At 45.7% G+C, this 16,416-nt stretch overlaps 1 protein-coding gene across 1 annotated transcript in view; it reads left to right on the top strand.

Annotated features, from left to right (window-relative positions):
* Positions 1-240: 240 nt before the first annotated feature.
* Dhx8 (DEAH-box helicase 8) overlaps positions 241-16,416 on the top strand; it is a 40,618-nt gene continuing 24,442 nt past the window's right edge. Inside the window, exons 1-10 of the mRNA XM_052756266.1 lie at positions 241-456; positions 6,213-6,298; positions 7,018-7,090; positions 7,480-7,565; positions 9,199-9,308; positions 9,670-10,083; positions 11,877-12,021; positions 12,114-12,317; positions 12,988-13,075; positions 15,893-15,990. Of these exons, the coding sequence (XP_052612226.1) occupies positions 309-456; positions 6,213-6,298; positions 7,018-7,090; positions 7,480-7,565; positions 9,199-9,308; positions 9,670-10,083; positions 11,877-12,021; positions 12,114-12,317; positions 12,988-13,075; positions 15,893-15,990 (1,452 nt within the window). The 5' untranslated portion in view covers positions 241-308. The remainder of the gene's footprint in view (positions 457-6,212; positions 6,299-7,017; positions 7,091-7,479; positions 7,566-9,198; positions 9,309-9,669; positions 10,084-11,876; positions 12,022-12,113; positions 12,318-12,987; positions 13,076-15,892; positions 15,991-16,416) is intronic.

Here is a 16,416-nt window from a genome sequence, read left to right as displayed (position 1 = left end):
CCCTTGCACAGGCCACGGTCGCCCTCTGCTGACGTAGTGCGGAAGCGCGCGGAGCGTGAACGTTAAGGAAGCTGAGGGCGGGGAGAGTCCTTTCGCCCGATAGAGGGCGCCATGCGACGTACAGCGTAGCTCGGAGTGTCCGGCCCTTCTCTGAGGACTTCCTGTCTGATCTCGCTGGTGCGTAACTGCGGCGATCGACGTTCTTCGAGTCACAGTAAACAAAAGAGACGTGCGCCGACCCGGAAGTGGAAGCTGTAGCTCGCGTTCTGGCCGGCTGGCCGGAAGGAGACCGAAGGGAAGTGGTAGCCATGGCTGTGGCCGTGGCTACTGCCGGGGTCCTAATGGGCTCGGAGCCCGGCCCGGCGGAAGAGCTCGCTAAACTCGAGTACCTGTCTTTGGTGTCGAAAGTTTGCACGGAGCTGGACAATCACTTGGGCATCAACGACAAGGATCTGGGTGAGCTGAAGCAGGTCCCTACGGCCTTTCAGTTGGGGGTCGGGGGAGGCAGGAGAAGAGTGGTTACTGGGCCGTGTGTGTGTGTGTGTGTGTGTGTGTGTGTGTGTGTGTGTGTGTGTGTGTGTGTGTGTGTGTGTGTGTGTGTGTGTGTGTGTGTGTGTGTGTGTGTGTGTGTGTGTGTGTGTGTGTGTGTCATCGTGACTTGGGCTCCGGGAACCTGCGACAGGGGCTCCTGCTTGAGAGCCCTCCAGGCCGAGCTGTTAGAAACGGTTTCTCAGAGCTGCCAGTGAAAGCTGGGGCTACCATCTCCGCTTGAGTCTTGCTTTTCAGTTCTGGGTGGTTTAACGGCGTTAACAATAGCAGCAGCAGCCCCCGCAAAGATGATGAAGATGGTGATTATGGCCGATATTTTCTGGAAGCTCTCGAGATACTGTTATGGGTAGTTCTTCATCTATATTATCGTGTTTGATCGTCGCTACCCTGAGGCGGTGGTCAGCATCTGTGCTGTGAGCTGTGTTTTTGACTAGTCACATATTCTGTCAAACACCAGTCATTGTTTAGGGGCAAACTATGACTAGGGAACCCGAACAGAAATTAAGAATGCCTCGGGACCCAGATCATACATTCGTAGACGGAGTCCTTTTGAAAATGAGAGGGCGTGTTTGTGAGTCAGGGGCATGTGGGGAGCAATTCCATTTGATAGGGACAGGGTTGGTTCATTTGTTGTCCCAGGAGAAAATGGTTGTAGATGGAGGAAGATTTAGAGATTGGTGGCAGAAAGATGAGTGAACGTGTCACCTGCTTTTTATTTTTAAGCATGTTTTCCTTTATTTTCCCTTTATGCGTATGGGTGTTTTGTCTGCATGTATGTCTGTGCATCATGTGGGTGCCTGGGGCCTGTAGAGGCCAGAAGAGGGTTTCAGATTCCCTGGGACTAGAATTACAGACAGCTGTGGGCCAACTTGTGGGTATTGGGAATAGAACCTGAGTCCTCTGGAAGAGCAGCTAGTGCTATTAACCTGTGAGCCAGCTCTCCAGCCCCAAGTATTTTATTTTATGTGCATCAGTGTTTTATCTGCATGTTTGACTGTGTGTCTGTGTATCAGCTGCATGCATGGTGCCCACAGAGGGCTTTGATGCCTTGAAACTGTAGTTACAAATTGTTGTGAGCTGCCATGTGGGTTCTGGGAATCAAACCAAGGTCCTTTGGAAGAGCAGCTTTACCGCCCACTCCCCTGCAGCAGGGTTTCTCTGTGTAGTCCTGACTATCTTGGAACTCACTCTGTAGACCAGGCTGGCCTCAAACTCACAGAGATCCACCTGCCTCTGCCTCCTGCGTGCTGGGATTAAATGCCTATGACACCACTACCCAGCTTCAGCTAGTGCTCTTAAGTGCTGAGCCATTGCCAGCCCCCCTCCTGTCTGTCTGTCTGTCTGTCTGTCTATTTATCCCTCTCAGGTCTAGAACTCAAAATGAGACCGAGCTGTCCTTGAACTCACAGACATCTGCTAGTCTCTGCCTCCCCAGTGCTAGAATTAAAGGTACTGGCCAGGAAACCATGAACATGTTTTTTTTGTTGTTGTTGTTTGGTTGGTTGGTTTTTGGTTTTTGGGACAGGGTTTCTCTGCGTACCCCTGGCTGTCCTGACTCACTCTGTAGACCAGGCTGGCCTTGAACTCACAGAGATCCGCCTGCCTCTGCTTCCTGAGTGCTGGGATAAAGGCATGCCCACCACTGCCTGACGAAGACAGCTTTTTAAATGAACATGTGAAGTCATCAGGGGAATGTTACAAGAGAGGTCAGGGGGAGCTGGGAATTGTAGAGTCCAAACATGAGGTTATGGGGTCTATCTCTAGCACCACCAAAATAAATAATAAACAAACCACATCAACAAAACAAACCCCAAGGGGCCACAGAAGTCAGATTTAGGACTTCAAGTGAACTGTTTTCTTACCGGAAATGGAGTGTTACCTCTTTTCCTAGGTTAGCAGATGGCGCCTAAGCTGTCCCACAGCCAGTATGTGTCAGGCCACACTTTCTCCCAGTCTAGTGTGCCTATTTTGTACAGATTTAGCACCCCTAATCTGGAATAAAAAATCTGCACACTTTGAGCTCCGCCATGTATCTGTCAGTGTGAATGTACTGCTGCCAGCTTTGAGATTAGCTCTTTGAGTGTAGTGTGCTAAGTATGATTCATTTTTCTCTCTGCCTTTCTCTAAAGAACTTGGTTGAAGTCAGCATTGCCTGGGTTCCAGCCCTGGCTTCATCAGTTATTGTGTAGGATGCTATTTCAAACATCAAGACAATAGCAACAGCTTACTTAGGTTGTTATAAAAATATTGGAAGTAACAGTGCTTGACAGACAAGCTTCAAAATTTATTAACTATAGGCATTCTTTTTTTGGTTTTTTGAGACAGGGTTTCTCTGTATGACAGCTCTGCCTATCCTGAAACTCAATTTGTAGATTAGGCTCAAAGAGATCCACCTGCCTCTGCCGCCTGAGTGCTGGGATTAAAGGTGTGCGCCACTACCACCTGGCAACTATAGGCATTCTTATTAACTTGTAATTATTTGTAAGGTATGCTCATATAGTTGGGTGGTATTTGGCTTTTTCTGAATGTCATCAAAAGTTAATGGCAGCACTGGGCGGTGGAGGCAGAGCCAGGCAGATCTCTGAGTTCGAGGCCAGCCTGGTCTACAGAGCAAGATCCAGAACAGGCTCCAAAACTACATGGAGAAACCTTGTCTGGGGGGGAGGGGGGAGTTAATGGCAGCTGGGCAGGCACCTGTAATCTCAGGCCTTGGGATATGGAGTATGGAGGCTGGTATTCCAGAGTCATACATAGAGAATCTGAGGGTAGCTTGGGTGTGTATGTGAATCAGGGGTGACTCTGTCTCAAAAACATGTACAATAAATATATGCTAGTACATTTTTTCAAAGATTTATTTTTGACTATGTATTGTATGCTTGGGTGGGTATGTGCACATGTGTGTTGGATTCCCCCCTAGAACTGGAATTACGAGCAGTTGTGAGCCTCCTGATGTGGGTACTGGGAACTGAAATGAGGTCTTCTGCAAGCAGAGGCTGTACTGTTTAATTGTTGAGCCATCTCTTCAGTCCCCATGCTGGTCTTTTTTTTTTTTTTAATTTAAAATTTTTACTTCCTGGAGATAGGGCTCATTGATTAAAAGCACTCACTGTTTTTATGGGGAACCTGAATTCAGTTCTCAGCACTCACATCGGATGGCTCATAATCACCTATAACTGCAGCTCCAGGAAATCTGATGCCTTCTGGCCTCCAAGGGTATCTGCATACATGTAGATATTTCTTAGGTACCATTTTATTGCTGTGAAGACATACCATAACCAAGGTAACATTTTTTTTTTCTTCAAGACAAGGTTTCTCTGTGTAGTTTTGGTGCCTGTTCTGGATTTCTGTTCTGTAGACCAGGCTGGCCTTGAACTCACAGAGATCCACCTGGCTCTGCCTCCCGAGTGCTGGGATTAAAGGCGTGCGCCACCACACCTGGACCAAGGTAACTCATAAAATAAAGTGTTTGATTGGGGGCTTGCTTATAGTTTCAAAGGGTTAGTCCATTGTCATCATGACAGGGAGTGTGGTTGTAGGCAGGTATGATGCTGGAGAAGTAGCTGAGAGCTCACATCCTGATTCTGATTCACAGGCAGACAGAGAGAAAGACAACACACACACACATACACAGTGGTCCTGGCATGGGCTTTTGAAACTTTCCACTCCCCACTGACACACCTCCTCCCACAAGGCCACACTTCCTTATCCTTCCCAAAGAGTTCCACTAACTGGGAACCAAGCATTCAAACATATGAGCCACACTTACTCAGCTTGAAGATTGTATCATCTAGTAATAGCTAGCTGACTTCTTTTGTATAGATTGGGTCTGACCTTCCAGAAAGTGTTCTTCCGTGTGTGTGTGTGTGTGTATATATACATGGGCTTGTGTTTTTCATATGTTGCCCCTTTAGAAACTGTGTGGCAGTGTGCATAGTTCTAGCTTTATGGTGAGAGGGTATGTATGTACTATCTGGGACAAATCTTTTCCCAGTTTATATGCATTCTAGAGCTTGGTTGAACATTTGGAGTAATATCTTCTTTTCATTTATAAAACCCACCAGAACATACATGAACAATCTCATCTCAGCCACTTACATTTTCCTCCTTTGGGACTTTTTTCTTGCCCATTAGTCCACTTGCACTCCCAAGAGTGTTCGTTTGTTCGTTCGTTCTTCTTCCCTTCCCCCTCCCCTTCCCCTCCCCCTTCTCTTTCCCCTTCCTTCTTTTAAGGCGGTGTCCCATGGCAGCATCCCACTCTATAGCCCTGGCTGGCCTAGAACTCACTATATAGAATAGACCAGGCTGGACTCAGACTCAGAGATCAATCTCTTTCCCCCCTGAGTGCTGGGATTAAAGGTATGTCTAGCTGTTTTTCCATTTTTATTTTTTAGGTGCGTGCGTGCGTGTGTTTTGCCTGCATCTATGTTGTGTACCACTTTTGGGCAGTGCCTGTAGAAGTCAGAGGGTTTTGGACCCCTTGAAACTTAAGTTATAGACTTAAGTTTTGAGCCTCTTTGTAAGTGCTGAGAACTGAACCCGGGTCCTCTGGAAGAGCAGCCAGTGCTCAGAACTGCTAGGCCATCTCTCTAGCCTTCATCTTGCTCTTTTAATTCACTGTCTTTATTTTGATGTCTATCCCTGATGCAGTCCTTCGTCTTGGGACATAAGAACTTTGAATGGGTGCGCCCTGAGCTCACATCTGTGGCCTGGTACAAGCATGTTTTTGCTGTTTCTTCTCCTTCTCTTATTTTCAGCCTGCTTTCCCTGGTGCTCTGGACGTTCTCACCGTCTCTCTCACCTCCGTGCCTGAACTAAAAGGCGTGCCTTTCATCTACCCCTCCTAGCAGCTGCCAGGAATTTCAGCTTGCCTGTCCTGTTGTTTGCCTTCAAACACTTAATACAATTTTCTTGAGCTTCAAAAACTAAATAAAAATAGTTTCTTGGGGCTGGAGAGATGGCTCAGCAGTTGAGAGCAGGGGCTACTCTTCCAGAGGACCTGGGTTAGAGTCCTGGCACCCACACCCATATGGTGGCTCACCCCATCTGTAACTCCAGTCACAGAGGATCAGCACCCTCTTCTGGCTTCTGTAGGCACCAGGCATGAGTGTGGTATACAGACATACATGCAGGCAAAACACCTGTCTTAGTTAGGGTTTCTATTCTTGTGAAGAGACACCGTGACCACAGCAACTCTTATAAAGGAAAACATTTAATTGGGTGGCTTACAGTTCAGAAGTTCAGTCCGTTATCATCCTGGTGGGGTGTGGTGGCGTGCAAGCAGACATGGTGTTGGAGAGGTAGCTGAGAGTTCTATGTCTTCCACAGGTAACAGGAAGTGAATTGAGACACTCAGTGGTACCTTGAGCATCTGAGATCTCAAAGCCCACCTCCACAGTGACACACTTCCTCCAACAAGACTATATGATATGTACTCTAAGAAGGCCACATCTCCTAATAGTACGACTCCTGTTGGGGGCCATTTTCTTTCAAACCACAGCATCTATACACATAAAATAAACCATTAAAAAAATAGGTTTTTTTCCCTTTGCTCCAAGTAGATTTTAGTTTTTAAGACATTTGGGCAATCTGATTAGTTTTTAATATTACAAAATTTCTGGATGGAGTCCCCGTTTTTAATTTCTTTAATTTTTTTTCATTTACAGCTGAATTTGTGATCAGTCTTGCTGAGAAAAATACCACCTTTGATACTTTTAAGGCTTCCCTGGTCAAAAATGGTGCAGAATTCACAGTATGTATATCTGAAGATTTTTTTTTTTCCTTTTTGTTTTGGGATTGCTACTGAATTTATATTTTGATAGGACTAAAGGATTTTCAAATAGGAAGGAGACAGTTTGTACATATCAATTAAATAAGCCATCAAATGTGTAATATGCCATGCAGGTGAGGGAACCAGATTTCCAGTGACGCTTTCCTAGGAGAATTTCCATCATTAAGTCTCTGAGGATGTTTACATTCTTGTTCTGTGAATCATGAAGTCAGGAACAAGAGTCTAGGTTTTGGAGGCAGTTTTAAAAGATGGGAAATAAAATGGTCCCTGGGCATGGTCTAAGCCAATGGTTCTCAACCTTCCTAACGCTGTGACCCTTTAATACAGTTCCTTATGTTGTAGTGACCCCCCAGCCATAAAATTATTTTCATTGCTACTTTATAACCATAATGTTGCTACTGTTATGAATTGCAATATAAATATCTGTGTTTTCTGATGGTCTTAGGTGACCCCTGCGAAAGGGCTGTTTGATCCCAAAGGGGTTGCACCCCCAGGTTGAGAACCACCAGTCTAAGTTATTACTGTAGCTTCCAGGGTGGCCTTCCATGCTTTCTTGCTTTAGGCAGCTCAGTTCAAGTGCATGAGCACACTTCCCTGCAGCATATCCCTTGCCTCCCTTGTAAGATTCAGTCACTGATCCAGAGCTGACGTGGTCTGTCTTATACTTCTTTTCTTCAAAGGATTCTCTTATTAGCAACCTGTTGCGTCTCATACAAACCATGCGTCCTCCAGCAAAGCCTTCTACTAGCAAAGGTAAGCAGGGCTCCCAGCTGAGCTGAGCTTCCAGAAGGGTCTGGATGGTGACCACCCTGTAAATGGCACTTTGCTCTCAGCTGTTGCTAAGCAAAGGAATGCTCTAGTTAGATTCTGAGACATTCAAATGAGGACTGACATGCTCCTTCCCTTCCTTCATGGGCACAGAGCTTGTTGAGGCTTTCACAGCCTTAGATTCAGACAATTAAATTGTTTCTAGTAGTTATGTGATTAATATGTAGCAAAATACTATTTGTTTTTCACTTGATACAACTCTAATGTTGAAATTATTTTATTAGCCAGTAATAATATTAAATCTCTCTCTCTCTCTCTCTCTCTCTCTCTCTCTCTCTCTCTCTCAACCCTTTCTTGCTCCTTAATGAACTAAGATCCAGTTGTTAAACCCAAAACTGAAAAGGAGAAGCTGAAGGAACTCTTCCCTGTCCTTTGCCAACCAGACAACCCTTCAGTTCGGGTACGGATGCTATCTGGGGAATGTCTGCCCTAGTGTGTGCTCTGTCCCTTCTCATCTCCTTAGTGACTGTATGAATTTTAATTTTGTCCACTGTATGATGTTTTCCCAAGAATGGTAGTCAAGGGTGATGAGCTTGGGGCTTGGGAAAGCAGTGGTGAGGGATATGAAATGACTTAAGATTCTGGCCAAGATGCCCAGTGTGCAAAATTAGAATATTTTTTCTGTTACATATTAAAAGATGTAATTATTGAAATGTTTTCACTTGTAAAAATTTCATTTTAGGCTAGATTGCTGATGAATCCTTTTAATTCTAGCATTTGGGAGGCAGAGGCAGGAGGATCTCTGAGTCCAAAGCCAGCCTGGTTTACATATCAAGTTCCAGGACAGCCAGGGCTACCTAAAGAGACTCTATTTTCAAAAAAAAAAAAAAGTCCATTTTAGAAAGAATTTACTGAGTACCTGTTAATCTGAGATTTGAGGAGAAAGACCACCGACCTAAATCATGGCCAAATTAATTAAAGCAAGCAGTTAATTAAAGCAATCCTTTTAATTGGTGTACATGGGCTGCCTGTCCCTAAGGCAAAATTCATGAGATCAGCATTGGACATGGAGAAGATAAGGTTTTATCGTTCATGGGTTGGGGGTTTCCAAATAGGGGATTTGGCAGGCAGATAGAAGCAGAACATAACAAGGTGGTCATAACAACCTCCTGAAACAAAGATACTGTTGCAAGTCATAACAACTTTTTGAAACAAAGACATGATTGTCATTCCTGGAACAGGCAGTACAGAACCATTTGTAGTTAAGGTTACAGGTGGGACATAGCCCAGTCCTTGAGAAACAGGAATCATAAACAGGAGTGAACCTAGTTTGTCTTTACTATAAGATGGCTTTCAAGCCCAAGATGGAGACAGGCTGGTTCATCATATCTGCTGTGTGCCAAGCACTACTCTAAGTACCAGGTTAAGCAATAGTAAAAAGAACAGGTAAGATTTTCTGCCCTTTTGCAAATTATATGCTATTTTGGGAGGGAGAATAGGAAATTAGCATGTAAGTAGCCTGCCTAGTGGGAAAGAGATGGGCAGTAAACAAATGGGTGTCAGTGTACCCTGATATCTACAGGGGGTTGGTTCCAGAACTCTCAGGTACCAAGATCTGATAACTCAAGTTCTTCAGACATATATTTGCATATAACATACGTGCATCCTCTCACATGCTTTACATCATTTCCAGATTACCCACTACAATGGAAGCACTATGTAAGTAGTTGCTGGGCCGTATTGCTTAGGGTCAAGGAAGCCTGTAAACACGCAATTGACTTGAGTCCAGGATATTGTCGGTACAGAGGGTCAGTAGTTTGTGTCACAGCGGATAGCAGTAAGAACTATGGGAAGTCATGAAACGGGGAAGCAAGGAAGGGAAGGCAGGGAGATGGTTGATTTTAAAGTCTTGATGTCTGGAGCCGGAGAGATGGCTCAGTGGGTAAAGGTGCTCCCCACCACGCCTGACACCCTGAGTTTGATCCCAGGGCCCACATCATGTGGGAAGGAGAGGACTGACCTCTGCAGGTTAGTGATGTGACAGTGGGCAGAGTTTTCTCTTCTCATTACTTTGTTGGTCTCTGACCTTGCAGACCATGTTGGATGAGGAAGATGTGAAAGTCGCTGTGGATGTTTTGAAAGAGCTAGAAGCTTTAATGCCCAGTGCAGCAGGCCAAGAGAAACAAAGAGACACTGAGCACAGGTATGTCCCTGTGTCCTTGTCCTGGTCATTCGTATACTATGACAGTTGAATTTCATGGACCTGTTAAGCAAATCCCGGGATGAGTGTGTGGATTCTTGACTGGCTGTGTACTAGATTGGGTTTTCATTGCTCCATGCCAAAAAGGTATTCCGAAGTTAGAAATTGGAGCTGAGGGAGGCTAACTCTGTCTGTGGCCTGAGTTTACTGGCCTGTGGGGGTGTGGTGGTCATGAAACTCCTGTCCAGTTCAGCAGTTAGAGGGTGCCGAGCTCACACATAGTGGCACTGTACTGGGTACTTGGGGATGCAGAGATGAAATTGGGTTGATTTATTTTTCAAACAGGTACTTGTTGATTTATTAGGGACAGGACAAAGAAGAAGAAGAGGAGTCGGAGCCGAGACCGCGACAGAGACCGAGACCGAGACCGGGACAGGGAACGAGACAAGGACCGAGAGCGAGACAGAGACCGAGACAGAGACAGAGAGCGAGATAGAGAAAGAGACCATAAGCGGAGACATCGATCCCGCTCTCGGTCACATTCCAGAACACGGGAGAGGACTAAGGGGAAGTCTAGATACCGGTCCAGGAGCAGAAGTCAGAGTCCCTTCAAAGATCGAAAGGACCGGGAAAAGTATGGGGAGAGGAATCTGGACAGATGGCGGGACAAGCATGTGGACCGCCCTCCCCCTGAAGAGCCTGCCATTGGGGACATCTACAATGGCAAAGTGACCAGCATCATGCAGTTTGGGTGCTTTGTGCAGCTGGAGGGCCTAAGGTAAACAGTTGGTACTCTTTCACGTCAGTGATGGCAAAACGTCTCTTACTGCTGTGTGTTCCTATTCAAAGAAGCTATGAACAGTTACACTTTAGTCATTCAGGTATTCAGGGGTCTTGGAAAGTTTTACTTCTTGTTATTTTTTTTTTTAATTATATTTTATTTTTGAGATAGAGTCTATCTGCCCTGGCTGTCCTAGAATTCTCTATGTAGACCAGGCTGGCCTTGAACTCACAGAGATCCACCTGTCTCTGCCTCCCAGTTGCTGGGATTAGGTGTGTGCCACAATGTCCAGCCTTTTTGTTGATTTTGGGGTTGTGTTTTTTTTGTGATGCTGTACTTTGAACTTAGGGCCTTGAGTATTCTAGGCAAGTTCCCTGCACATTCTTAGCCTTAGATTCTTTGTTGATTTTGAAATGTCTCCGAGCCATTTATCCCTTCCTCTGACCTCGGGAGATCTGCCCTCTCTCTGCTGATTGTGACAGCTGAGAATTGAGCTCTCCTTCCCGTCAGTCAGTATCTTTTCTTCCGGAGAGTTGTCATGCTGACGCTGTTTTATTGTTGGACCAACTTCTTGGTGCTGCTTTGTGAGCTGAAGCCCTTCTCCTCCTTCCTTCCCTCCTTCCTTGTGTGTTATGTTCATGTGTGAAGGTGTGCGTGCCTGTGTACGAGGGTGCACACGGAAGCCAGGTGTTGACCTTGGATGTCTTCACAGTTGCACTCTACCTTCGTTTGTTTGTTTGTTTTGGGTTTTGGAGACAGGGTTTCTCTGTAGCCCTGGCTATCCTGAAACTCTCCCTGTAGACCAGGCTGACCTTGAACTTGAGATCCGCTGGCCTCTGCCTCCTGAGAGCTGGTATTAAAGGCGTGTACCCCCACACCCAGCTTTTTTTTTTTAAGATTTATTTATTTATTATATATACAGTGTTCTGCCTGCATGTATGCTTGCAGGCCAGAAGAGGGCACCAGATCTCATTACAGATGGTTGTGAGCCACCATGTGGTTGCTGGGAATTGAACTCAGGACCTTTGGAAGAACAAGCAGTGCTCTTAACCTCTGAGCCATCTCTCCAGCCCCCACACCCAGCTTTTACCTTAGCTTTTGAGACAGGGTCTCTCACCACCCCTGGGGTGCTGATTAGGCTGTCCTGGCTGGCCAGAAGCACTAGGGTCCTCCTGTCGCTGCCTCCCCGTGCTGGGGTTACAGGCATGCACTGTGGCATCTGTTTTCTTTTGCTTTTGAGACAGTGTGTCATGTAGTCCTGGCTACCCTGGAACTCATAGAGATCCGACTGCTGGATTGAAAGGCATGTGCTACCGTACCAGTCTGGCTTTTTTTTTTTTTTTGGTTTTTCGAGACAGGGTTTCTCTGTAGCTTTGCGCCTTTCCTGGGACTCACTTGGTAGCCCAGGCTGGCCTCGAACTCACAGAGATCTGCCTGCCTCTGCCTCCCGAGTGCTGGGATTAAAGGCGTGCGCCACCACCGTCCGGCAGTCTGGCTTTTTTATGTGGTGCTGGGATCCAGATTCAAGTCATCATGATGTGCTGCAAACACTCTACCTACCGGGCCAGCTCCCTCGTGTCTTTGAGACAAAGTCCCACCATTGTAAACAGTGTATGGAGCCTCAGACTTACTGTGTATCCCAGGCTGGACTGCAATTCATGATTTTCCCGCCTTGCCTCCTAGGGCAAAGGTCTCAGCCTGTGAAGCCTGTTTTGTGCGGTCCCAGTAGTAGAAGTAAGTGGGGGAAGGTTTGTTTCGGCATATTCCAGAAGTGTCTGACTTTCTCTCAGGAAGCGGTGGGAAGGCCTGGTGCACATCTCTGAACTCCGACGGGAAGGCCGAGTGGCCAATGTGGCTGATGTTGTGAGCAAAGGCCAGAGGGTGAAGGTCAAAGTACTGTCCTTCACTGGGACCAAGACCAGCCTGAGCATGAAGGTGGGTGATATGTCTAGTCTGTGTCCACAGCTGATGGCCCAGGCCGTGTCGAGAGACAGCACATGAACAACACCCTTGTTATTGTGCCCTAGGATGTGGACCAAGAATCAGGAGAGGATCTAAACCCAAATCGACGGCGAAATCTTGTCGGGGAGACCAACGAAGAGACGTCAATGCGGAACCCTGACAGACCCACTCACCTCTCCCTCGTCAGTGCGCCTGAAGTAGAAGACGACTCGCTGGAGCGCAAGCGACTCACCCGGATCTCTGACCCAGAGAAGTGGGAGATCAAACAGGTTGGGGCTCAGAGGCATTCAGCATGCAGCGTGGTGGGTAGGAGTGTGGGCCTGGACCAGCAGCCCGTGATGGCTGATGGCTTCTGTCCACTCAGTAGTTGTGTGAGCCAAGGTATTGCACCTAGTGTGCCTTAGTGCCCTTAATCTGTCCCCCAGGACCAGTGGTGGCAGTGTGGGGTCAGCAAAGTGAACAGAGTTGAAACTTAGTGCTTACCTCCCCTGTGGAGATTGTAATTTTGACTTGGTTGTTACTTTCCTCGTTCTTGTGAGCTTCAAAATGATGGTGTGTCCTGCCTTGTGTAACACTAGCCCTACAAAGACAGTATTTCATCGTTCATGCCCTTGGGGAACTCACTGTCCAGTGGGGTAGAGACAGTGTTAAACATGAAACTGTAGGGCTGCATGCCACATGATCAGTGTGTGCCGGGTGCTGTGGCGAAGGGAAGGCCTGGTAACCCTTCCTGGGCACGATACCCCTGAGCCAGTACCTTAGGACCATGTTGTGCTGTTCCTGGCATGGGATGTGTGTCTCTGTCTTGACCTGACATGCTGGGTTCCAGGAGAAGACAGATGGGTTTCCTTGTGTGAGATCCCTGGAGTTAACACTGGGACAGAGTCTTGCTCCTAGCGCAGATCTTAGTTACAGATGCTGCCTTCTGCTCTTCGCTAGATGATTGCTGCCAACGTGCTTTCCAAGGAAGAGTTTCCAGACTTCGATGAAGAGACCGGCATTCTCCCTAAGGTGGATGATGAAGAAGGTAGTCAGTCTGCCACTTGGATTAGCTGGAGGAGGGCCTGGGAGGGGGATTGTCAAATTGTGTCACTAAAGTGGGCTGTTTGTAGTTTAACTGAGTGGGTAGTCGTCACTTGTTTCCTGGGGCTCACCACTCACCTCTGGATAGACAGAAATACATGTTTAGATAACCAGTGTACTACTTTGTTTGGATCCAGCACCTTTTTTTGAAAAATATCTTTGAAAAGATTTTTAAAATTTTATTATTTATTTTTTGGGGGGCAGAGTCTTTCTATTATGTAGCTCTGGCTGTCGTAGAACTTGCTATGTAGATCAGGCTGGCATTGAACTCACGAAGATCCACCTACCACCTGTGAGATTAGAGGTGCAGTGTTTGAGGAGGCCAGCAGAGGGCCAGAAATCAGATTCTCTGGAACTGGAGCTACAGAGTGTTGTGAGTTGCCATGTGGTGCTGGAATCAAACCTGCAAATCTATTTCTCTACAAGAGAAACAAGTGTTCTTAACTGTCAGCCACTATCCAGCCCCTCAGTGTTTATCTAGGTTGACACTTGAGTTACATTTCATTTGGTTCATTGCCTTAGAGTAATTTGCATATAAATTTGTTATTCATCCATTTTACTTTTTTTCCATGGGATGTCATTATGTAGTCTAGGCTAGACTGGACTCTCTTTTTTTTTTTCTTTTTTCTTTTTTCTTTTTCTTTCTTTCTTTTTTTTTTTTTTTTTTTGAGACAGGGTTTCACTGTGTAGCCCTGGCTGTCCTGGAACTCCACACCAGGCTGGCCTCAAACTCACAGATCCGCCTGCCTCTGTCCCTCAAGTGCTGAGATAAAAGGAATGCACCACCACAGCCTGGTGACTTGGACTCTTTTTTTTTTTTTTTTAAAGATTTATTTATTTATTATGTATACAGAAGAGGGCGCCAGATCTCATTACAGATGGTTGTGAGCCGCCATGTGGGTGCTGGGAATTGAACTCAGGACCTCTGGAAGAGCAGCCAGTGCTCTTAACCTCTGAGCCATCTCTCCAGCCCGACTTGGACTCTTGATCCTCCTGTCTCAGCCTCTCTAATGCTGGGATTACAGACATGTGCTATAATACTCAACTTTTCTACTTTACTTTAGATGCATATATATATACTATATATATATATACATATATATATACTATATATATAGTATATATACTATATATATAGTATATATATACTATATATATTTAGTTTTTAGGATTGTGTGTGATTGTGTGTTGTTGTTGTTATTATTATGTGCATTGATATTTTGCCAGCATGCTTGTCTGTGTGTGGGTGTCAGATCCTGGAGTTACAGACAGCTGTGAACTGCCATGTGGGTGCTGGGAACTAAACCCAGGTCCTCTGGAAGAGCAGTTAGTGCTCTTAACTGCTGAGCCGTCTCTCTATCCCTCATTATTTGTTTTTTTGAGACATAGTTTCATGTAGCCCAGGCTGGCCTGTAATTCACTATGTGGCCAAGTATGACCTTCAACTGCTGATCCTCCTGCTTCTGCCTTTCAAGTGCTGGGATTTATAGGCGTGTGCTGCCACGCCTGGCTTTTCATCTTCATATACTTTTTTTTCTTGGTGGTGCTTGAGATTGATAGCAGTTACTATCACTAAACTACAGCCCCTTTTCATCTTTTTTTTTTTTTTTTTTTTTTTTAAGATTTATGATGTTTACAGTATTCTGCCTGCATGTGTCCCTGCAGGCCAGAAGAGGGCACCAGATCTCATTACAGACGGTTGTGAGCCACCATGTGGTTGCTGGGAATTGAACTCAGGACCTCTGGAAGAGCAGTCAGTGCTCTTAACCTCTGAGCCATCTCTCCAGCCCTCCCTTTTCATCTTTATGAGTAAAATTATTATGAGGTTCCTAAATCAGCCTGTTAGTGTATGTGTGTAAGACTTTTTATTTTTCAAATGTAGAAAAGGTATATGTGATGGTGCACAGTTGTTACCTTAGTAGTCAAGGCTGAGGCAGGACCATTACAAGTTTGAGGCCAGCCTGGGCTACTTGGTGAGACTGTGTCTGAAATGGGGGAAAAAATTGTTCCATAATGAAGTTGGGTGGCAAATGTCTTAATACCATCTAGACTATCAGGACAGTATTCTCCCACAGGCTTGGCTTCTTTGGAAAGCAGTTCTAACCAGTTATTGGACAGGAGTAGAAATGCCCTGGAAATGGCTGCAGGGCCTGGAGGGAGAGCACAGTCCCCTGTGGTAGAATTTCACTTTACTGACACCTTTTTGACCTGGGAAGCTATTACTTTTAAGTTCCAAAAATAATGACATTTGCTTTTTTGTTTTGTGTGCATGTGTATGTATATATGTATTTGTGTGTATGCACATACATGTATGCCGTGGCCCATATGTGGAAGACAGACAGAACATCTTGCTATAGTTGGTTTGTCCTTTTACCACGTGAGTTCCTGGGGATCAAACTCGGAACATCAAGTGACTTTACACATGGAGTCATCTTGCCAGGCTAGGGAAGCTATTTATGTGTGTGAATGTGTGTGTATGCTTGCATGCCTTCATTCGTGTGTTTTGGTTGTTGTTGTGTTTTGTTTTTTATGTGCATTGATATTTTTCCTGCGTGTACGTCTGTGTGGGAGGGTGTTAGATCTTGGAGTTACAGACAGTTGTGAACTGCCATGTAGGTACTGAGAATTGAACCCGGGTCCTCTGAAAGAGCAGCCAGTGCCCTTAACCACTGAACCACCTCTCTAGCCCTGAATTGTCTTAATGAAAATGATTGGTTATTTCTGTCTTGTTTATGGCTAATTCATTTTGGTGGACTTTTAGATGAAGATCTTGAAATTGAGCTGGTTGAGGAGGAGCCTCCGTTCCTGAGAGGGCACACAAAGCAAAGCATGGATATGAGCCCCATCAAGATTGTTAAGGTGAGAAGAATGGGGCTTTTTTTTTAACCTGGAAATACCCACCAGCTTGTTTTCTTGAAGTGATAGTATCAGCATAAGCAGGATTCAGGCTGTCTGACTGGTACCCAGGGTCTCTGTCTTGTATCTGGAGAGGGGCTGGGCTCTGTCGCTTTCCTGTCTCACCTTCGTCCACATATATTACTGTATTTTGAGAGAAAGCAGAGGTAAACAGAAGAGCTGGCTCTGCCATATTGCTTTGTTGAGGACTTAGAGCTTGCATCTTTGGTGTGCTGGAGGGCAGAGCTGCAAGAACTCAAACCAGAATCCTCAAACATTTTGGTGTGGGAAAAGATTATCTGGAAAGTCTGCCAGCCCAGCAAGCCCATATAATGCTCCTCATGGTGGTTTGTTTGTTTGTTCTTTGAGAAAAGGTCTTAACTATGTAGC

Source organism: Peromyscus californicus, unplaced genomic scaffold (assembly GCF_007827085.1).
Source record: "Peromyscus californicus insignis strain IS unplaced genomic scaffold, ASM782708v3 Scaffold_3__1_contigs__length_106647218, whole genome shotgun sequence".
Taxonomy (NCBI): domain Eukaryota; kingdom Metazoa; phylum Chordata; class Mammalia; order Rodentia; family Cricetidae; genus Peromyscus; species Peromyscus californicus.
This window is presented reverse-complemented; position numbering and strand designations above follow the sequence as displayed.